Source organism: Zootoca vivipara, chromosome 4 (assembly GCF_963506605.1).
Source record: "Zootoca vivipara chromosome 4, rZooViv1.1, whole genome shotgun sequence".
In the NCBI taxonomy this organism is placed as follows: Eukaryota; Metazoa; Chordata; class Lepidosauria; order Squamata; family Lacertidae; genus Zootoca; species Zootoca vivipara.
This window is the reverse complement of record NC_083279.1, coordinates 44,191,732-44,208,993: the sequence shown is the minus strand read 5'-3', so window position 1 is coordinate 44,208,993 and position 17,262 is coordinate 44,191,732. Positions and strand designations below refer to the sequence as shown.

The following is a 17,262-nucleotide window of genomic DNA, read 5'->3' as shown; positions in this document are numbered from 1 at the left end:
AGGAAGTGTTGCAACTCAGCTTGTTTGAAACATGCTGTAATAGAGGCTTTCTCTCCAGGCATCTCCAGGCCAATACAGAGCGTCCTTTCACATGGAACGCTACTATAGCAAATGCTAGATTTTAGGAGTGCTTCATAGCAGTTTTTTTTAGGTATCTACAGATGGCGCCTTTGATGCCTTAGCAGATGCAAGGCACATCTAGGCAGTTTGGCTTCAATGGAACTGCAGAGCCAATGATACCCAGCTTGCCATGGATACGTAATGTTTGTTCAGGAGTATAAAAAATTCCTTCTAATGTCTGTGGCATTCGTTCTGGAAACTGGGTCTTTCCAACTATCATCCTTAGCATAGTGGAGTCTAGGCCCTGATGCACACCAGTGCTCAGGATTACCTTTCAGGCCAAATTAATTCAATGGATTATATTGAATTAGTTGCAAATTGAACTATTCTCAGGTTTGTCCGTCTCTTGAGGCTTCCTATTCAAAGCTATTGAAACAAACCCTGGGAACTTTAATAGAGATATTGGTGGCACTTCCTTCTTCCAAATCCCAGTGCATCCAAAGAGAGAAGTAACTTTTTTGTTACCTGTTCAACCCTCTCTGCAATCCATTTAATACACTATACTCATATAATAATTGACTCAGGCAAATCATGAGCAAATAGTAGCCATTTTTTCAATTGTTTCTATTTCTGTACCAGTGCTCAGTTGGAATTTCAACTTCATTTCTCCTAAGCCCTGTTGGGATTGATCACCACATTATCTTTTCCAAAACTATAGGATTTCCATTAATCACCCTCACATCACATTTGAAGTAGCCAAAACATTATTTTGGACCGAAAGGCTAGCGTTCCATGATGGAAGGACTCTCTCCTTTGGTGGAAAGATTCACTCCTCTAGCTAGAGCTCTGCCCCTATCCGTGCTGCTTAGGAGACGTATTCCTCCTCGTGAGAATATGATTCACATAAGAATGATCCATTGTCTGAAAAAAGCAGCAGCATGACAACAAAGTCTTAAGTTGCCCTTGCAAACAATTAGAATCTGTCTTGGTGAGGCAGATATGACAAAAGTACAGCCATAAATTATTCCCATCATTTCTCTAAAGACAGCCAAAGAGAAGCCCTAAGCATGAAACCCTTGATGAATATCCAGCTCATTACATAGAAAAATGATCTCTAGACCTCAGCTGGTTATGTGCACTGAAGGAGACTTGCCTCTCTCATTCTTCCATTATTGTGATTTTACTTTACCTCATTTTATGTGATTCTCTGAATTTTTTCCTAAATTAACAGATCTTACACTGCTTATTTTTTTATACTTTTAACAAAAATACAGGATTTACTATGTCCTATAGCATATCACTGTCACACATGATGTTGCATCAATAATTCCTATTAATATAACTTTTTGAACAATAATATTGTGAAATTATACCTTCACTAAAAAAGTAGTCAAAGTAAGCTGCCATTTCCTCACAGTTAGCATCTGCTGGTAGAGGCAGTAAACCTGCCTTTGGGTGGTACCACTTTATTTATTTAGAGTATTTAAATCCCACCTTTCAGCCGTAAAAGTTCCAGGATCAGCTTACATATACTTGTGCAATGGAACTTTCCTCCCCCTCTCTCCTCCTCCGCCATATTCCTTGAACTCTCCAGAACAGATCTGGGGAGGGCATGGGGCACACACAAAGGCAGGAGTGGGGAGGTGGGAGTTCCATCATGCAGTTGTAAACCCTTGCACTATTGAATGAGTGTGCTGAATACTGCCCATTGGTTAACGTGTGTAGGTAGAAACACTAGAAGCTTCATTCTTGCTTCATCTTCTATTTTGTAACATTGTGTTAAGACTCCGATATTTTCTAAGTTGCGTTATCATTTTCATTAAGTCTGTGAGCCTTTTAGGAGCATCTGGAAATTTCATCGTTTGATTTTAATCGCACAACTTTAGACAATTTTGTGATGATGATTCATAGTCTTTTTTCTTTTCTGCTTCTAGCAGTTGTCACTGTATTCAGGCAGCATGTGTGTCTGGGAGCTGTCTAGATACTAAAACTAAAATATTAACATATTCACGGAGGGGTTTTTATAGCAAGATGGTGTGGTCGTCTTTAGAGTTTGCAGCTCTCACTGAAAATCTAATTACCTTATTCTGTTTTGAGCAGCCCTAAATTAGATTTGCAGTGGAGATTCACAACCAGCTATGGAACTGGCAAAGAGAAATAGTTTTATATACCTTCAATTGGTTCTTACAAAACATGTTTTTCCTCAGGTGCTGTAAAATACTTTCAGAGTGCTTAACAGAGACACAGCAGAGTTCATAAAACAGAAAGCCTCCAGGAAAAATAAATAAATATGTATTATTAGTGAATGACGGCAGGTGCCACATACATATGGAGGAAGCAAAGCTAATAGAGTCCTTTTAGAAATGCATTGACAGAATGTACAACACAATTACCAACTGCAGCTCCATCTTCTTCATATCTGAACGGTGTGAACAATACAATAAACATTCACTATGCAGTATCCAGTGATTTGATTGCTGAAGGAAACATCTGTTCAGCAGTAGCAATTTTGTCTCTGTGGTAGGTTTCAAATGATGTCATCTCTCCTCTCCCCCACTAAGTCTATTTTTATGTTAGAGCCTCTGTGTGGTGACATTTTGTGCTGAGGAATAATTATGAGCCTTTAGTTGTGTCCTACTGTGAATGTCCCACTTTAGTATCACAATTAGCAGTGGATCAATTTAACAAAGGCAAGAAATGGTTTTCATACCTTAATGTCATAGCATGCATATATCCCCAAGAGGAGGAGACCATGATCAAATCAGCAGATCCTATATGCCTACCCACAGACTTATGTCTTTTTTCATGAGTTGTCATTTTCAGCATGTGCACTGTATAATTCATTGTTCTTTAGTACCATTGTTCTTTAGTACCATTGTTAACCATAGTGCAATAGTGAAGCACTTGCTATTTGGATCCAGACATGCTCCCCCACAAGTGGAAAAACTCATTTTGTTCATGCAGAGAACCATTATCCAGTGGAAACTCCTCACAAGAGGAAGAGGACTGAGCAGCAGTTTTGCCAGCTCCTCATTCCCCTTGCAGACTCACACATCACTTCCCTTGCTGTTCCATAGATTCCCTCCAGCTTTTCAGGAGATACAGACACCTGCAGCGGTGAGAAATTGATTAAAATCACCGCAGCACACCATTTCTCTGGCACTAGCTATTCAAACTGGACAAGGCCTAGGTAACTTTTGAACTCGCATCAGCATATAAAGTTGTGGTGCCTCAGAGCACATTGCTGCACTCGAGGTGCTTTTATCCATTCCCTACTGTACCCTCAGGTATACATAGGTAACTTCTTAAATTGCTTATTATTTAGAAACTCAGATTTACAGTCATCTGTAATTGACCATAGCCCATTAAATTAGATAGCACAGAGAGCTGAAAGGTTCTAATATGGCCAACTATGTTTTCACAGCACTGCGTGTCTGCCTTTCAATACATCACAGACAAGGAGCTAGGTGCTGTGCTGGGTATGAACCCCTGACCGTTAATGAGGGTGTATATTGTTTATATTATGGTATTAGTACATGATTAATAGTTTCTGTCTTATCACCTTGTATATAATGTATCCAGCAGTCAGATTGTGGTGGAAACAATTTGCAGACAATATAAATACACAGTTTACTTTCTAAGAGGGCAAAGGATGATATTGTGGCCGGGGGGGGGGGGCGGGAACTGTAAAAAATATTCATTTTTGGTATCAAACCTTTTCCAAAACAGCAAGTCTCTCCTCTTTGAAATCCAATTTTATTTACCGTATACTACATGTACAATGCTATGTTCTTATTTTTTCTCTCTCTCTCTTTTTAGGATTCTCTACCCCAGAAGAATTTGTGTATGATATTGAGTTTGAATCTGATAGAGTGGCATTTCAGCTGAAGTCTGCAGTAGCTATAAACTTGCTGAAGAAACTTTGGGATCTGAAAACTGGAATTGTGACCTTGATCTTCAATATAATATTTGCACCTAGCAAACCAATGAGGTACAGTGCCCAATTGTCATTTCTCTAGGCCTGATACAAGGCCTCCTTTCTTTTCATTGAAACCCCTTTCTGTTGTTGTTTCTTCAGGCTTATTAAGGTCTGTTTTTGATTCATATCTATAGCCAAGTATGGCATGTATGTCTGTTAATTACATAGGACTAGAAATGCTTTTTCCTGTGTCCCTAGGGGATGATGATAATTCTCTTATGCATCACTGACACCCAAGGGGCCTGTAAATATTGGCTACCACTATTCCTGTGAATTCAATAGATCTTTCCAGGTGCTTCCTTTCATGCAACTGTGGTCACATGGAGAGACAGAATATGCTAGCCTAATCCCCACATTCTCAAAATAAAGAAATAAATTTTAAAATTGTCCAGTAGCACCTTAGAGACCAACTAAGTTTGTTCTGGGTATAAGCTTTTGTGTGCATGCACACTTCTTCAGATACATGCACACGAAAGCTTATACCCAGAACAGACTTAGTTTGTCTCTAAGGCGGTACTTGACAATTTTTTAATTTTTAAATTTATTTCGACTGCGTCAGACCAACATGGCTACCTACCTGACCCCACATTCTCAACTGCCCATATTTTTTTTGGGGGGGGGGGTCCTATAAAGAGAAGCTTGGTATATTTGCATAGACTCGTGGCATGATTTGGAATCTTGATGTCATTGGCCCCAACAAACCTAAAAAAAAAATGCCATAAAAATCTGGTCTATGCACAAGATACAGGAAATAAGTTTGCACATGCATGGAAATATAATGTACTATTTAGATTCAGGTTCCCCCCCCCCCGTAGAGTGATGGCATGCGTGTGTGCATGCTTGGCCACTGGCTTTGCAACCTTATAAAAAACAACAGTTGCTATCCTGATTTCTGAAGCTGTTTCTAGTTCAACAATTAATTCTGATGCAGGAATCTGAATTTGTACGTGGAGGTCCATAGAAACATCCCCATTCATGTGATGCAAAAACATGCTGGAACTGTGCCATCCCTTAAAGTAACTAGAGAAGCTTGCTTGCATAAGTGTCATATGCCCTGGGGTCATACAGAACACTGTATCAACAGCAATGAGTAAATACATTCTGTTCCTTCCAAATTTACCTCCTGCTTTTCTTTTGAAAATGACCAATTCTGGCCATTTTTATATCAATGGCCCTAGCTGGGCAATGAGTGTCAATCTAAGAAGAGTTGAATTGTTCTGAAAACGCACTACTTCTCATTATGTGTCTCATCCTGCATCATTATGGGAGAGTGAAAAACAGTGAAGAAAATAAATCTAGGGGCTTTTGGATAACGTTTGACTGAGATATATGGAATCAGATTCTACTTCTCTGTGGAATTTATTGGATGGTTTTGGACAGCTCATTGTCACTCATCCTTTGTCCCACAGTATATTTTATTGTTGTCAAGATTAACTATATCTGAAGAACACGTTAAACAGTTACAGCAGTTCAGGGGTGGGTGGAGAGAATAATAATTCTTTTAAAGCTGTAGCTTCTTTAGGAATAAAATTCCATCTCCAGTGAAGTCTGTGGGAGTTGTCATTGACTTTAATGACAGAATTTTACATTTCTTTGGAAACTAGAACTTAAATTACATCTCAATTACTGAGCTGTCATACTGTTGCCATACTGTAAACAGTTCTCCTTTTCAGCAACATGATAAATCAAGGTGTCACCTTGTAGAAATCAAGACTGCTGCTGAAATATAAGCGTAAGGTGAATTAGACTGCACCAATTAGTTTGGTTCTTCATTCTTTACAGAAACAGACGGGAAAAATAATGTGATATTTAGCTGACAGCCCTTTCCAAAGTAAGAATGGATATACTATCCTGCATAAAAATAATGTCTGCAATCCAATTTAGGACCAGCTGTGTAATGCATTACAGGTCTACAAGAATATAAGTGCACCTTGGACATTGATTTATTTGACTTACGTAGCATTATGCCTTCTATTATAATGAATATTTTAAACTTAATTTTGAAGGCATCCGGCAACATTGGTGGTACAGTGTGTCACGGGAGGCATTTGGAAATTTCCAATACTGTTTGTCGCCACTGAACCAGAAGTGGATGATGTCATCAATATTGAGGCAGCTGGCTTAAACAAGGAATCGGTAGTTAAATTTAAGCTTACAAGCAAAACAAGGTAAGAATATCTAAGGGGGAAAACCTAAAGGTCTTTTTCGAGGATGAAATGTAGCATCCAACGGGATTCAGCTTATTTAGGGACAATATGCAACTAGTCAGTAAGACTGATACCAGATTCCTCCCCCCCAAAATAAATAAATAAATAAATAAATAAATATCCCAATGAGCAAGTAGATCAGGACTTGTTTGGAAATAATGCTATACTAAGAATGTGGTGCCTAAATGTTGTTGTTGTTGTTGTTGTTGTTGTTTAGTCGTTTAGTCGTGTCCAACTCATCATGACCCCATGGACCAGAGCACGCCAGGCTAAATAGGTGCCTAAATAGGGTTAACATTTATTAAGGCTGTGGGACCATAGAAATAATTGAGGACTCCCATACACAAACACACCAAGAGAAACTGTTTCAGGTGAATAATTTTCCTGGATCATTATGGGGATATAACTATCATCATCATCATCATCATATTATTATTATTATTATTATTATTATTATTCCTGTGTAATCATGCAGCATAAAAAAAAAATATTGTCCAAAGATGTTCTGTCTAAAATGATGGTGTTCCTTGTGCCTAGAGCATTTTGGGGTTTGCATTTGTTTCTTGCAACAAGTTTCAGGCACTGCCCTAGCTCTGCCCTGCCCTAACAAAAATGAATGAATGAATCAAAAAACAATTATTAAACAAAATGTACCTTGCTTCCCTCTGCTGGCTGGCTCCTGCTTGAGTAGCTCTTACGTGCAGGTGAAAGGGGCCTGTTTTGGTGCTCCTCTGCCTTCTTGCTCCACCCTCTCTTGCTACTTTCTTCTGATCCTGTGCTTTCCAGCGGCTGAAGCACTGCAAATAGGCTTCCTTGTGGTTTCTGCTTGCTTCATATGGTGGACCCATCCTGAAATTGTGCCCGGTACCACCCATACCCATCTCTCAGTAGGCCTGCCTCTGTGAGTGAAGAAAAAACCCTATGGGAATGAAAGCATGGGGAAAGGGCCAAATACACTATGATCTGCAGGCCAAATACACCTCCCCAGAGGGGAATGGAGGTGGGGAAAAGGACAGAGTATTTCTTATCAGCCCTTGAATTGAGCCTAAATTCTGTGTTTCTTTTTTAAGAACTCAGGTAATTTCTGAAGTAATCTAAGTAAAGCTTTGGGAAGCTTGCCTATCTCTAAATAGTGGAAGCAAGGAAGTTTTCATAATTTCTAAATCTAACTTTTATTGCCTGTTCAGCTAAGTGTTTGGAAGAGAGACGAGATTGCGAGTTGAAATCTTAGCTTCCTCACTTTCAAAGGATGTCCTTGGCCATTATTGATTTTCTGCAAAGAGACCACTTTTTGCGTCTGTGTACCTGAGACGGACAGTTGCTATAGCTATCGCTCATGGCTGTCAGCCGAGAGGATCCTTCAAAATATGGCAATGCTTTCTGTCACAATGGTGAAGTTATCAGGTTCAATAGAATAGGCTGTTTTTGAGCACAAAAGTTGAAGTAATTGCATTGGCAATGCTGTAATCTGCTGGTAGGTGTTTGATAGTAGTGAAGAGATCTAATGTTCCAGGAAAAGGTATAATAAAGTCTGAATCATTATAGTTATATAGAAAGAGGATCCATGATGCAGCCTATTCATGTCAGAGAAACCATAGAACAGCCTATATTACACTTGGGAAATATTCCTCCCCGCCCCTGTTTCCCCCATTCTTTCTATTCTCTAGCAAAGAATGTAATTTGTTACGCTGACAATTCCCTTGACGAGCGCCCTCCTTTCTTCATATGTTTCTTCTTCATCTTCTGAGGAATAGGAAAAACCTGCATTTGTTAGACACAGGGAAAGAATTCTGGCCCCGTTGACCTCGTATCTAGAACTTTAAAGTACAGGAAGGTCATGAGATTTCTAGCTTAGTAATGGAGGATTGGATGAATATTTGGATGAATATTTGAAGCCACTGTTTAAAATAACAGCAACCTGGCATGCCTTTCTTCTGTGAAAATGACTCTCATTCAGGTTTGGGAGGGGTGTGGGCCTTATGAGCTAGAAGGCTTCACCTGCCTGACTACAGTAGGAGAGAGCTATGAAAATGAATGGTACTGTTAGACTTCTATTAGTTAAGAAAAAAATGTAGGAAAAAATATTGATGCCAGAAAACCATAGCATTGTGCACAGCCCTAAGTGTATTGCAACTGAACTCAGCAAATCATACTGAGTAAAAAATGTTTAATATAGTTCTGTTAGTATTTTAGTCTGTTAGTTTAAATGTTTTATCTTTCACTAAATGTTGAAATATCCTTGGAAGTGTTTTTAATCTGCAGGCCAAATACACATTACTTTCAAGACAGTGGCAATTAGTACTACTTTTAATGCTTTTATATAGGATAGGGATAAATAACTGGATCTGCCCATATCTGGTCCACCCTCTGCATCCCACTTTTGGCAGGTGTGAACAGCCATCCATCATAGAACATCATGGGAAACCCACCCAGATGGGCGGGGTAGAAATTATTATTATTATTATTATTATTATATGTCAGGTGATTGAGACTTAGATGAGAAAGAATCAGTAGTGCACTCAAAGCATGCTACTGATTTTTTCCTCTCAAGCTATGGCTGCAAGGATTATTGCCAAAAGTGGGGCTTAAATTCAGCACCAACTACAAGGCCCACTCTTGGTAGGGATCAACTGCACTCAAGAGCTCAGACTGAGTGAAACCAATCCCAGCAGGTCTTCCAGTTTGTGCCCAATTTAAAAGGCATGGAATGCAAGTCCTGCTTGCCAAGGAACAGTCAGGAGTGTGCATCAAACCCCTCACCTTTTCCTTTGCACCCGTGGCTTTACTAGACATCATATGCTGCCCTAGGGTCTTCTGGGGAAAAGGTGTGATATACTGTATTTATTTACTGTATTTATTTAATAAACAAACATGACAGCATGCATGGGGCAGATCAGGGTGACTGGGGTAAAATGTCATTTATCAAATAGAACACATACTGCATTTGTCTCAGGAAACTAATATTCATTACTCTGGTTGTCATCCCTCCTGGTTTTGCTGAACAAACATTTTTATAGTGCTACCAGGAGAATCTTAATTCCTTAGGCTGCTATCAGATGAAGAATTGCCAGAATGTGGAATTCCATATACTATTTAAATCCTGAAAGTCTCAGGGAAGGTCACAGGGAAGCTGTGATCAGGGCATTTTTTTCAGCCAGAACTCACCAGAACTCAGTTCTGGGACCTCTCAGGTAGGTGCCATTGCCATTCTAAGAGAATGAGGGAGGTGTTCATGGTGAGTTCCTGCACCCCCGCCCCCCGAAAAATAGCACTGGGTCTGAGTATTGTAATATTAATACCCACTAACCAGAAAGTAATAGATGAAGCACCATGGTGCTGTACTATAAGCACAAGACAATGCAATTGAAGTGTGGCAAGTCTCACTGGGAAAAGCAGCACTTATTTCCTACCCCAGCCATATCTAGGTGTGCCATGATTGCTAGTTGGCCATTTATTTCAAAAGTCAGAAAAAATTGAATCCAGGGATCATACTAATGATAAATATAGTAAGCTTGTAGCATGTTGAAAACTATATAGAAAAAGACACTTATATATGTTTTCACTGTCTAAATGAGAACATTGACAGCAATAGGCACCCCAAACCTTAGCAGCTGTTGAGTGGGCATACATACATAAGGTAAAAGGTAAAGGTACCCCTGACCGTTAGGTCCAGTTGCGGACGACTCTGGGGTTGCGTGCTCATCTCACTCTATAGGCCGAGGGAGCCGGCGTTTGTTCCGTAGACAGCTTCCAGTTCATGTGGCCAGCATGACTAAGCTGCTTCTGGCGAACCAGAGCAGCGCACGGAAACGGCGTTTACCTTCCCGCCGGAGCGGTACCTATTTAGCTACGTGCATTTTGATGTGCTTTCGAACTGCTAGGTGGGCAGGAGCTGGGACCGAACAATGGGAGCTCACCCGTCGTGGGGATTCGAACCAGTGACCTTCTGATCAGCAAGCCCTAGGCTCTGTGGTTTAGACCACAGCACCACAAGCATCCCATACATACATACATACATACATACATACATACATACATACATACATACAAACATATATATATATATATACATACATATCAGGTCTCTGCCAGATTTTATGAAGAAGTAGGGAAAGTTAAGAAACGAATCAAGTCCCTAGTAAAGAGCATGGTATGTGGGGTATACAAATATAGTGGTTAATATAAACCTGCTGTGAGCAAAATGTTACTCATATGCATAGCAAGATTTCCTTGATACTGAAAAATACTTTAAATGTCTTATTGGAAAATGGCACTATGGAGGTACCAAGGTAATATTGGCCCCTGGCTGGGTTACTTAACAGTATAACCAACCTTTATTTCATTAAGGGGTTTTGAGCTTTCTCTCCAAAAGTGCAGTGGGTCATCCGTAGAGCTGAAATATCTTTTGTTGTCTAAACTTCATGCCCCAGAGTGATTGATTAAAGCAAAGTTTCTCTTGGACAGGTACATAATGCAATCAGTGATGATAAATGATGGGCCCTTTATACATTCCTGTAGTTATGTCATCATTTTCTTGAAAAGTGCCTATCAACTATCTTGCGCTTGTCATATTAAACTTTACCACTGTAAATTATCTCATGATAACAAGACTACCTTGAAATGTGCATTTCAAATACCAAATTGCTTTTCTTTTTTTGAAAAAGTCCATTCTTAACCTTTAATAATTTTTGCTCTCGAAAAGCTTTTTACACACATGTATGTATGTATGTATGTATGTATGTATATGGGACCCAGGTGGCGCTGTGGGTTAAACCACTGAGCCTAGGGCTTGCTGATCAGAAGGTCGGCGGTTTGAATCCCTGTGATGGGGTGAGCTCCTGTTGCTTGGTCCCAGCTCCTGCCAACCTAGCAGTTCGAAAGCACGTCAAAATGCAAGTAGATAAATAGGAAGCGCTACAGTGGGAAGGTAAACGGCGTTTCCGTGTGCTGCTCTGGTTCGCCAGAAGTGGCTTTGTCATGCTGGCCACATGACTTGGAAGCTATACGCCGGCTCCCTCGACCAATAATGCGAGATGAGCGCGCAACCCCAGAGTCGGTCACGACTGGACCTAATGGTCAGGGGTCCCTTTACCTTTACATATATATATATATATCATAAAATTGAAAAAGTAATTTATTATTTATTTGACAAATGAAATGGCTTTGCCCATATAATGTACTTATTTTTTTATTTCTGTGGACTGGATCAAATTGTACTGTTCAGCTGTCCTACTTCTATGTTTAATCAACATGCAAGGGGGAGGGGGGAAACAAGCACACTAACTCCTTCCCACTTCCCTCCAGGAGTTGCATGGATAACTTCTGCAGCAGGGAGCCTTTTCAGCTCATAGAAGATTCCCATATCTTGATTTTCCAGGATTTTAAATCACACAGGGAGCCTCCACTAGTAGAGAAGACTCCCTGTTGAAGTTATCCCTCCGACTTATGGAGGGGGGGTGGGAATGGGAAAGCAGAGTTAGGATGCTTCCACACACACACCCGTGCTCCCCCTTATGTGTTAATTAAACACAGAACACCTGAACAAGCCTTGCTTTTGTTGGGAACTATATTTTGAGTTAGAGATTCCTACACATTGTATTGTTTATATAAAAAAATCGCTGTGTGCAGAAGGAAAATACGGTAATCAATGCAATATTCACTTTGAAATACCAAGTGACCCAGTTTACCTTTGCAACATGTTCTTCAGAAACTAATTAATATTATTGGGTATAATCTAATAAACTTGAGAAAACATCCACGGATGTATGAATAATCTAGAGGGCCTAAAAATAATATTTGGGGATTATTATTTTATTTTTTTGCAGAGAATTACTTTGCAATCATAAATTGCTTCAAGAGCCAAGATTACTTTAGTTGTAATAATCAAAAACTGCGACGGAAAGGGGCAGCGGAGCTGGACAAGATCCACTTACACCCGAGTAGGCAACTTTTCTCCCTCTTCGCTGCTTTGGGGTGAGCCACAGAGGATGGCTCCACCTCCTTACCTCCAAAGCAGCCGGGGCAGGCTTGGTAGCCTATCTCCGCTCCGGGAAAAGCGAGCCCGCCCCTCCTCCCCTGCTCCGTGAAGTATCTCTGCCGCTGCCGCTTGCAAAAGCCTGCTTTTACAAGCTGCCGGGGGGGGGGGGGAGAGATGTTTGACAGGGAGCAGGGAAGGCACAGGGGCTGCCTTCATGAAGGGGAGGGAGGGGGCAGCCCGTAACGATGCTGCTCTTCCTCCTCCCAAGCCGCTGCCAGCATGCTCCGCTTTTGCGGTGGGGGGGGGGAGAACGAGCAGCCCACCCGCATTAGCAGCCATGGTGACAGGAAGAGTGTCGCTAGAGGGCTGCTCCAACCCCAACATACACACGCAGAGCCCTTGAGCTTCTCTTCAACACCTCTTTACTTGCCCACACAAAAAACATACACCCTCTGGCTTGCTTCAAAACACACACACACACACATACACCTTGATATGGAAGATGGAGCAAGCTTGTTTTATCCTGCTCTGGAGGGCAGGACTCAAATGAATGGCTTCAAGTTAAAAGAAAGGAGATTTCAAACTAAACATCAGGAATAACCTTCTGGTGGAAAGAGCTGTTTGTCAGTAGAGTGGTCTCCCTTGGGAGGTGGTGGACTCTCCTTGGAGGTTTCTAAGCAGAGGTTGCATGACCATCTGTCATGGATGCTTTTGTTGAGGTTCCTGCATTGCAGGGGGTTACACTGGATGACCCTCAGGGTCCCTCCCAACTCAACAAATCCCACTAGAGGTCAAAGAGAACAACAATTACCAGACCTTTAGAAGGCATCTCAAGGCAGCCCTGTTTAGGGAAGCTTTTAATGTTTGATGGATTTCTGTATTTTAATGTTTGATGGATTTCTGTATTTTAGAATTTCTGTTTTGTTGGAAGCCGCCCAGAGTGGCTGGGGGAACCCGGCCAGATGGGCGGGGTATAAATAATAAATTATTATTATTAACGGTATTATTATTATTATTATTATTATTATTATGATAAAGTGTTAGTCTATTGATGAATGTGAGAGGGAGGTTCAAAGCAAAGGTAATTATTTATGTTTCAATTTAAATTTAGATCAACCAGATTGAGCCAAATTCTCAAAACTCTGGAAATTCCAACAAGCTCCATGCCTGTTTCTTGAGCCTCTCCACGTAACTTGAGGCCATTTTCCCATATGCTTGAAGCTTTATGCTTCGTACTGGATGTTGTTTTGCCTATTCTTCATACTGCTGCTGCATTTCTAGGATTCTAGTAGGCGCTATCTTTTCCCCCACGCTGGAGGCTTCATTATTGTTGGTGTTTGTTATTATTATTACTATTGTTACCACTGTTCCACTTAGTACCAGTGCAGCTTACAACCATTTAAAAATATTTTTAAAAGTCAAAACAAATAACAAGCACAAGAATAGGCTGGGTCCTGAAAACACACGTCTCTGTTGTCAGAGGCCTTGGGAAAGAGGGGGAGGTGCCCGGGGTGCCTCTGTGGGGAGGGAATCCCCCAATGGGGGATCTGCCCCCAGGATGCCCTCTCTTGGGCCACCCCCACCCAAGACTCTGGGAAACCGGGGGGGGGGGGGCGCCGGAGGGATCTTTGCACCACGGCACCGGATATGCTTAAGATGGCCCTGATGGGAGAGGACAGACTGACTGGGTTGTGTTTGATGAGCGTCCATCAGAAATTCTTCAAGGAAAATCAGGACTGGATTGAAACGAAAGTTTTGAACAAGTTTTCTTCAAACCCAAGAAAAATGATATTAGTATAAGACATGTAACTAGAATAATTTTTTTAAAAAAAAATTCAAGCAAATAATTGTAATAACTACCGTAATAAGGACTGCTATAATTATATATAATTTTCTTAAAATTTTGGTTTCATTCGCCTTTTCCATGCTGAAATGTCACAACCTGAATGACCTTGCCCCCCCCCCCTAGTTTTGATCATGGGTATGCCCCTGGCCCTGGAATCTGCAGAGAGAGGTGGTGAATGGAGAATTGCATTTTCTCATTTCTCCAGCTGATTCCAAGGCACAACTCTGCCCTATCCTACAGGAAGGACTTCAGCAACATTTCCTGGAATGCAAGTTTATGAACTCTTACTGACTGGTCTCTTATATGCTGCCCAAATAACCTTTCCAGTAGGGTTTTTTTTTTAATTAGGACTTATTAGGTCAATGATTTTCCTAACCAATTGTGTTTTAGATTCTTGAAGCTGCTGTTACTACGATAAGTGGGTTTTTGTGCATGTGTGCATGCGCACTATTTCTTGCAGCTTCCCCTTACTTTGGAAGACTCCCAGATTCCTTGAAAGAAGTGTGGTAGATTGAATGGAACACATCTGCCTCCTTCTGTCCAAGTAAGGAGGAAACCACTAGTTAGATAAATGCCTGCAGTAAGGAGGAGAAACATTTAAAAACCATGTTGTATTTTATTTTATTTTTTTAAAAAAGCAAGTATTACTGCAAGCATTTCAGAAAGTCTCTCCAATAGGCTGGCTAAGAAAACCAGTATATGTACTAAGTTGAATAACAGGAAGCACAGCTATAAGGCACCATTAATGTTTCATTGCTGATCTCCTGTAGCAGAATACCAATTATTTAGGACTACTGTTGCATGGTGATAAATGATGTATGATATATTTTGAATGCTCTTCACTTAGGTACCCAGAGCCTTACACGGCATACTTCTTAACAGGCAGCGATCCAGAATTTGCTGTATCGCCTCAAGCTGGGGAACTTCTTCCACTTGACTCGACAGGAACCTGGATCACTGTTGGATTCAAGCCTAATATGTACAGCAAGAAACACAAAGCAACATTAGTAATACAGGTGAGCCCTGACAATGGGATTCCTGATAGGGGATTTTACTGTAGTAGGCTCATGGATTTAAGGATTTTTTCACTAAAATAAATGCTTACAAAATATCCTTCCTGTGGCTAGATATCTCCTTCTAGTGAAATAGGTCAGCTCTGCTATAAAGAAGGTACCTGAAAATGACTTTTGTTCTTGGTTGTATAGTATTCATATCACACTCCGTGCATGTACAGAATTTACAGTGTGGAATTCTGAGTTGCCTTTCCTACCCATAGTGTGAGATGACTCACTTGACCCAAGCAAAGATGCTAGAAGTTGATGCTGTTTATTTCAAGCACCCCATTAACCCCTGGGGTACAAATAAAGCCAGCAGCCCATTTATTATTTCTGCTTACTTCCTGCTGTGAACTAATTCCCTCAGAAGCTGCATTTCAAACTGTTGAGCATTAACAAGAGTTTTGATTATCTAGGGCACTAGACAGTATACATATTTCTAGCGCTCTGCTCTTAGTTCATAAAATGAAATGTTCTGCCTTGCTTTATTATTGCACGGTAATGTTTTTTTCCACCATGGTGCAGTTCCGGTAATGTGGCTTTTTGAAGCACCCCCTATGCTGGGAACAATAAATGACCTAATTACACACATTGTGGCAGATAGCTGCTGTCTGCTTCACAGTAATAGACTATGAACTCATCTCTACTGAAATTTCTCTTTGGTGCTTTCAGACCACAGCAATGCAATGGATGTATCAGATCAACGGCCTGCCCCCACAAACTGTGCCACCAAGTTCATCAGCAAAAGTTGACTGCAGGAATACATATGTCAGATCAGCTTCAGTGCAACAACGCAACTTTGTACGGGAAAATATGAAGCTGTTATCCACTGGCGTGTCCTCCACCATTAAAGGAGCACCTCTCATTTTAAAAGCAAAATAAAGCATAATGACCTCATTTTATTTTATTATTTTTTTAGAAGAGTTGTATTTTCTCAGACTAAATACTTTATACACAGGGAATTGTAAAACAATAAATTTTGTAATGATTCTAGTGAGCAACTCAGTGTAGTTTGTTTTTCCTACTTGGGAGAATGTGCTGGAAATTTTTGCTTAGTTTCCCTGATCAAGTGGTGATAGCATATTAACATTAAAAATATTGCAAGATCTGCAATGTCCTAACATTAGAATAGCACTGCGTCATTTTTTGATGTTGTTGTTTAGTCGTTTAGTCGTGTCCAACTCTTCGTGACCCCATGGACCAGAGCACGCCAGACACTCCTCCCGCAGTTTGGGTCAGTTTGGGTCAGACTCATGTTGGTGGCTTCGAGCGTCATTTTTTAGGATAGCCATAATAGAAAAAACAAGCCCCCCAAGTATAGGGTACCATTGCAATCTACTATTGGTATTACTGAAGTTAATTAAGCACTTGGTTAGGGGCTTCCCAGAATCAAAGTCATTTAATTATGCTGCATAATTAATGCAGCAATACTGCATTGAATACTAATGCAATTTTATTAATACTAGTTCAATACAGCTGGTTTTTAAAAAATACTTTTTCTTGCTTCCTACTTGTATCCTTTTTGACTTTCTGTAAACTAAGGACTACAAATTCTAAAAGTTGTTTCGAGCATTGCAAACAGCAAGGGCGCTTGGTAATGCCTGCCCCGCAGGATGCATTTATAATATTGATGGTGTGGAACTGGTAGGAGCTACTGATTTACTGTCTCTGCTGTGTCAGCTTCGTTGGCAAGAGTACAGTGAAATTATATCAGTAGCACAAGAACTGTGGAATTCTGGCTGAGCTATCCTTGGCAGACAAGTGGGGGAAGATGCTGTAAGACACACTTAAATTCATTCAGTCGTGAAGACCGCAGGGATCTGGGTCAGCCGGCAACATACATTAGAGCATTCAACAAGTGGCACTTTCCTACAGTGAGATAAAATGAATGGGCATTATGTGGGTGCAGTGATGTATGGATTATGTCCCTACCTAGCAATCCTAATAGCCTAGATCAGCAATGCTGTGATCTGAAGCTTTAGGATATGTTGACATTGGGGTTTTGTCTAGGACTTATATGCACTCATTCTTTGCATATGACCTCTGCAGGAAGCAGGGCAACAGTGCTTAATCCTGTCTTTCTAGGAATAATTGGTAGAGTGAGGGAAGGCTCCAGAGTGTGCATGTTTTTTGGGGGG

At 40.7% G+C, this 17,262-nt stretch overlaps 1 protein-coding gene across 2 annotated transcripts in view; it reads left to right on the top strand.

The window, feature by feature from the left end:
• CFAP47 (cilia and flagella associated protein 47) overlaps positions 1-16,386 on the top strand; it is a 194,532-nt gene extending 178,146 nt beyond the window's left edge. For both annotated transcript variants that reach the window (XM_060273534.1, XM_060273533.1), the window contains exons 61-64: positions 3,880-4,051; positions 6,046-6,207; positions 14,917-15,085; positions 15,797-16,386. In XM_060273534.1, the coding sequence (XP_060129517.1) occupies positions 3,880-4,051; positions 6,046-6,207; positions 14,917-15,085; positions 15,797-16,006 (713 nt within the window). In that variant the 3' untranslated portion in view covers positions 16,007-16,386. The remainder of the gene's footprint in view (positions 1-3,879; positions 4,052-6,045; positions 6,208-14,916; positions 15,086-15,796) is intronic.
• The last annotated feature ends 876 nt before the right edge of the window (positions 16,387-17,262 follow it).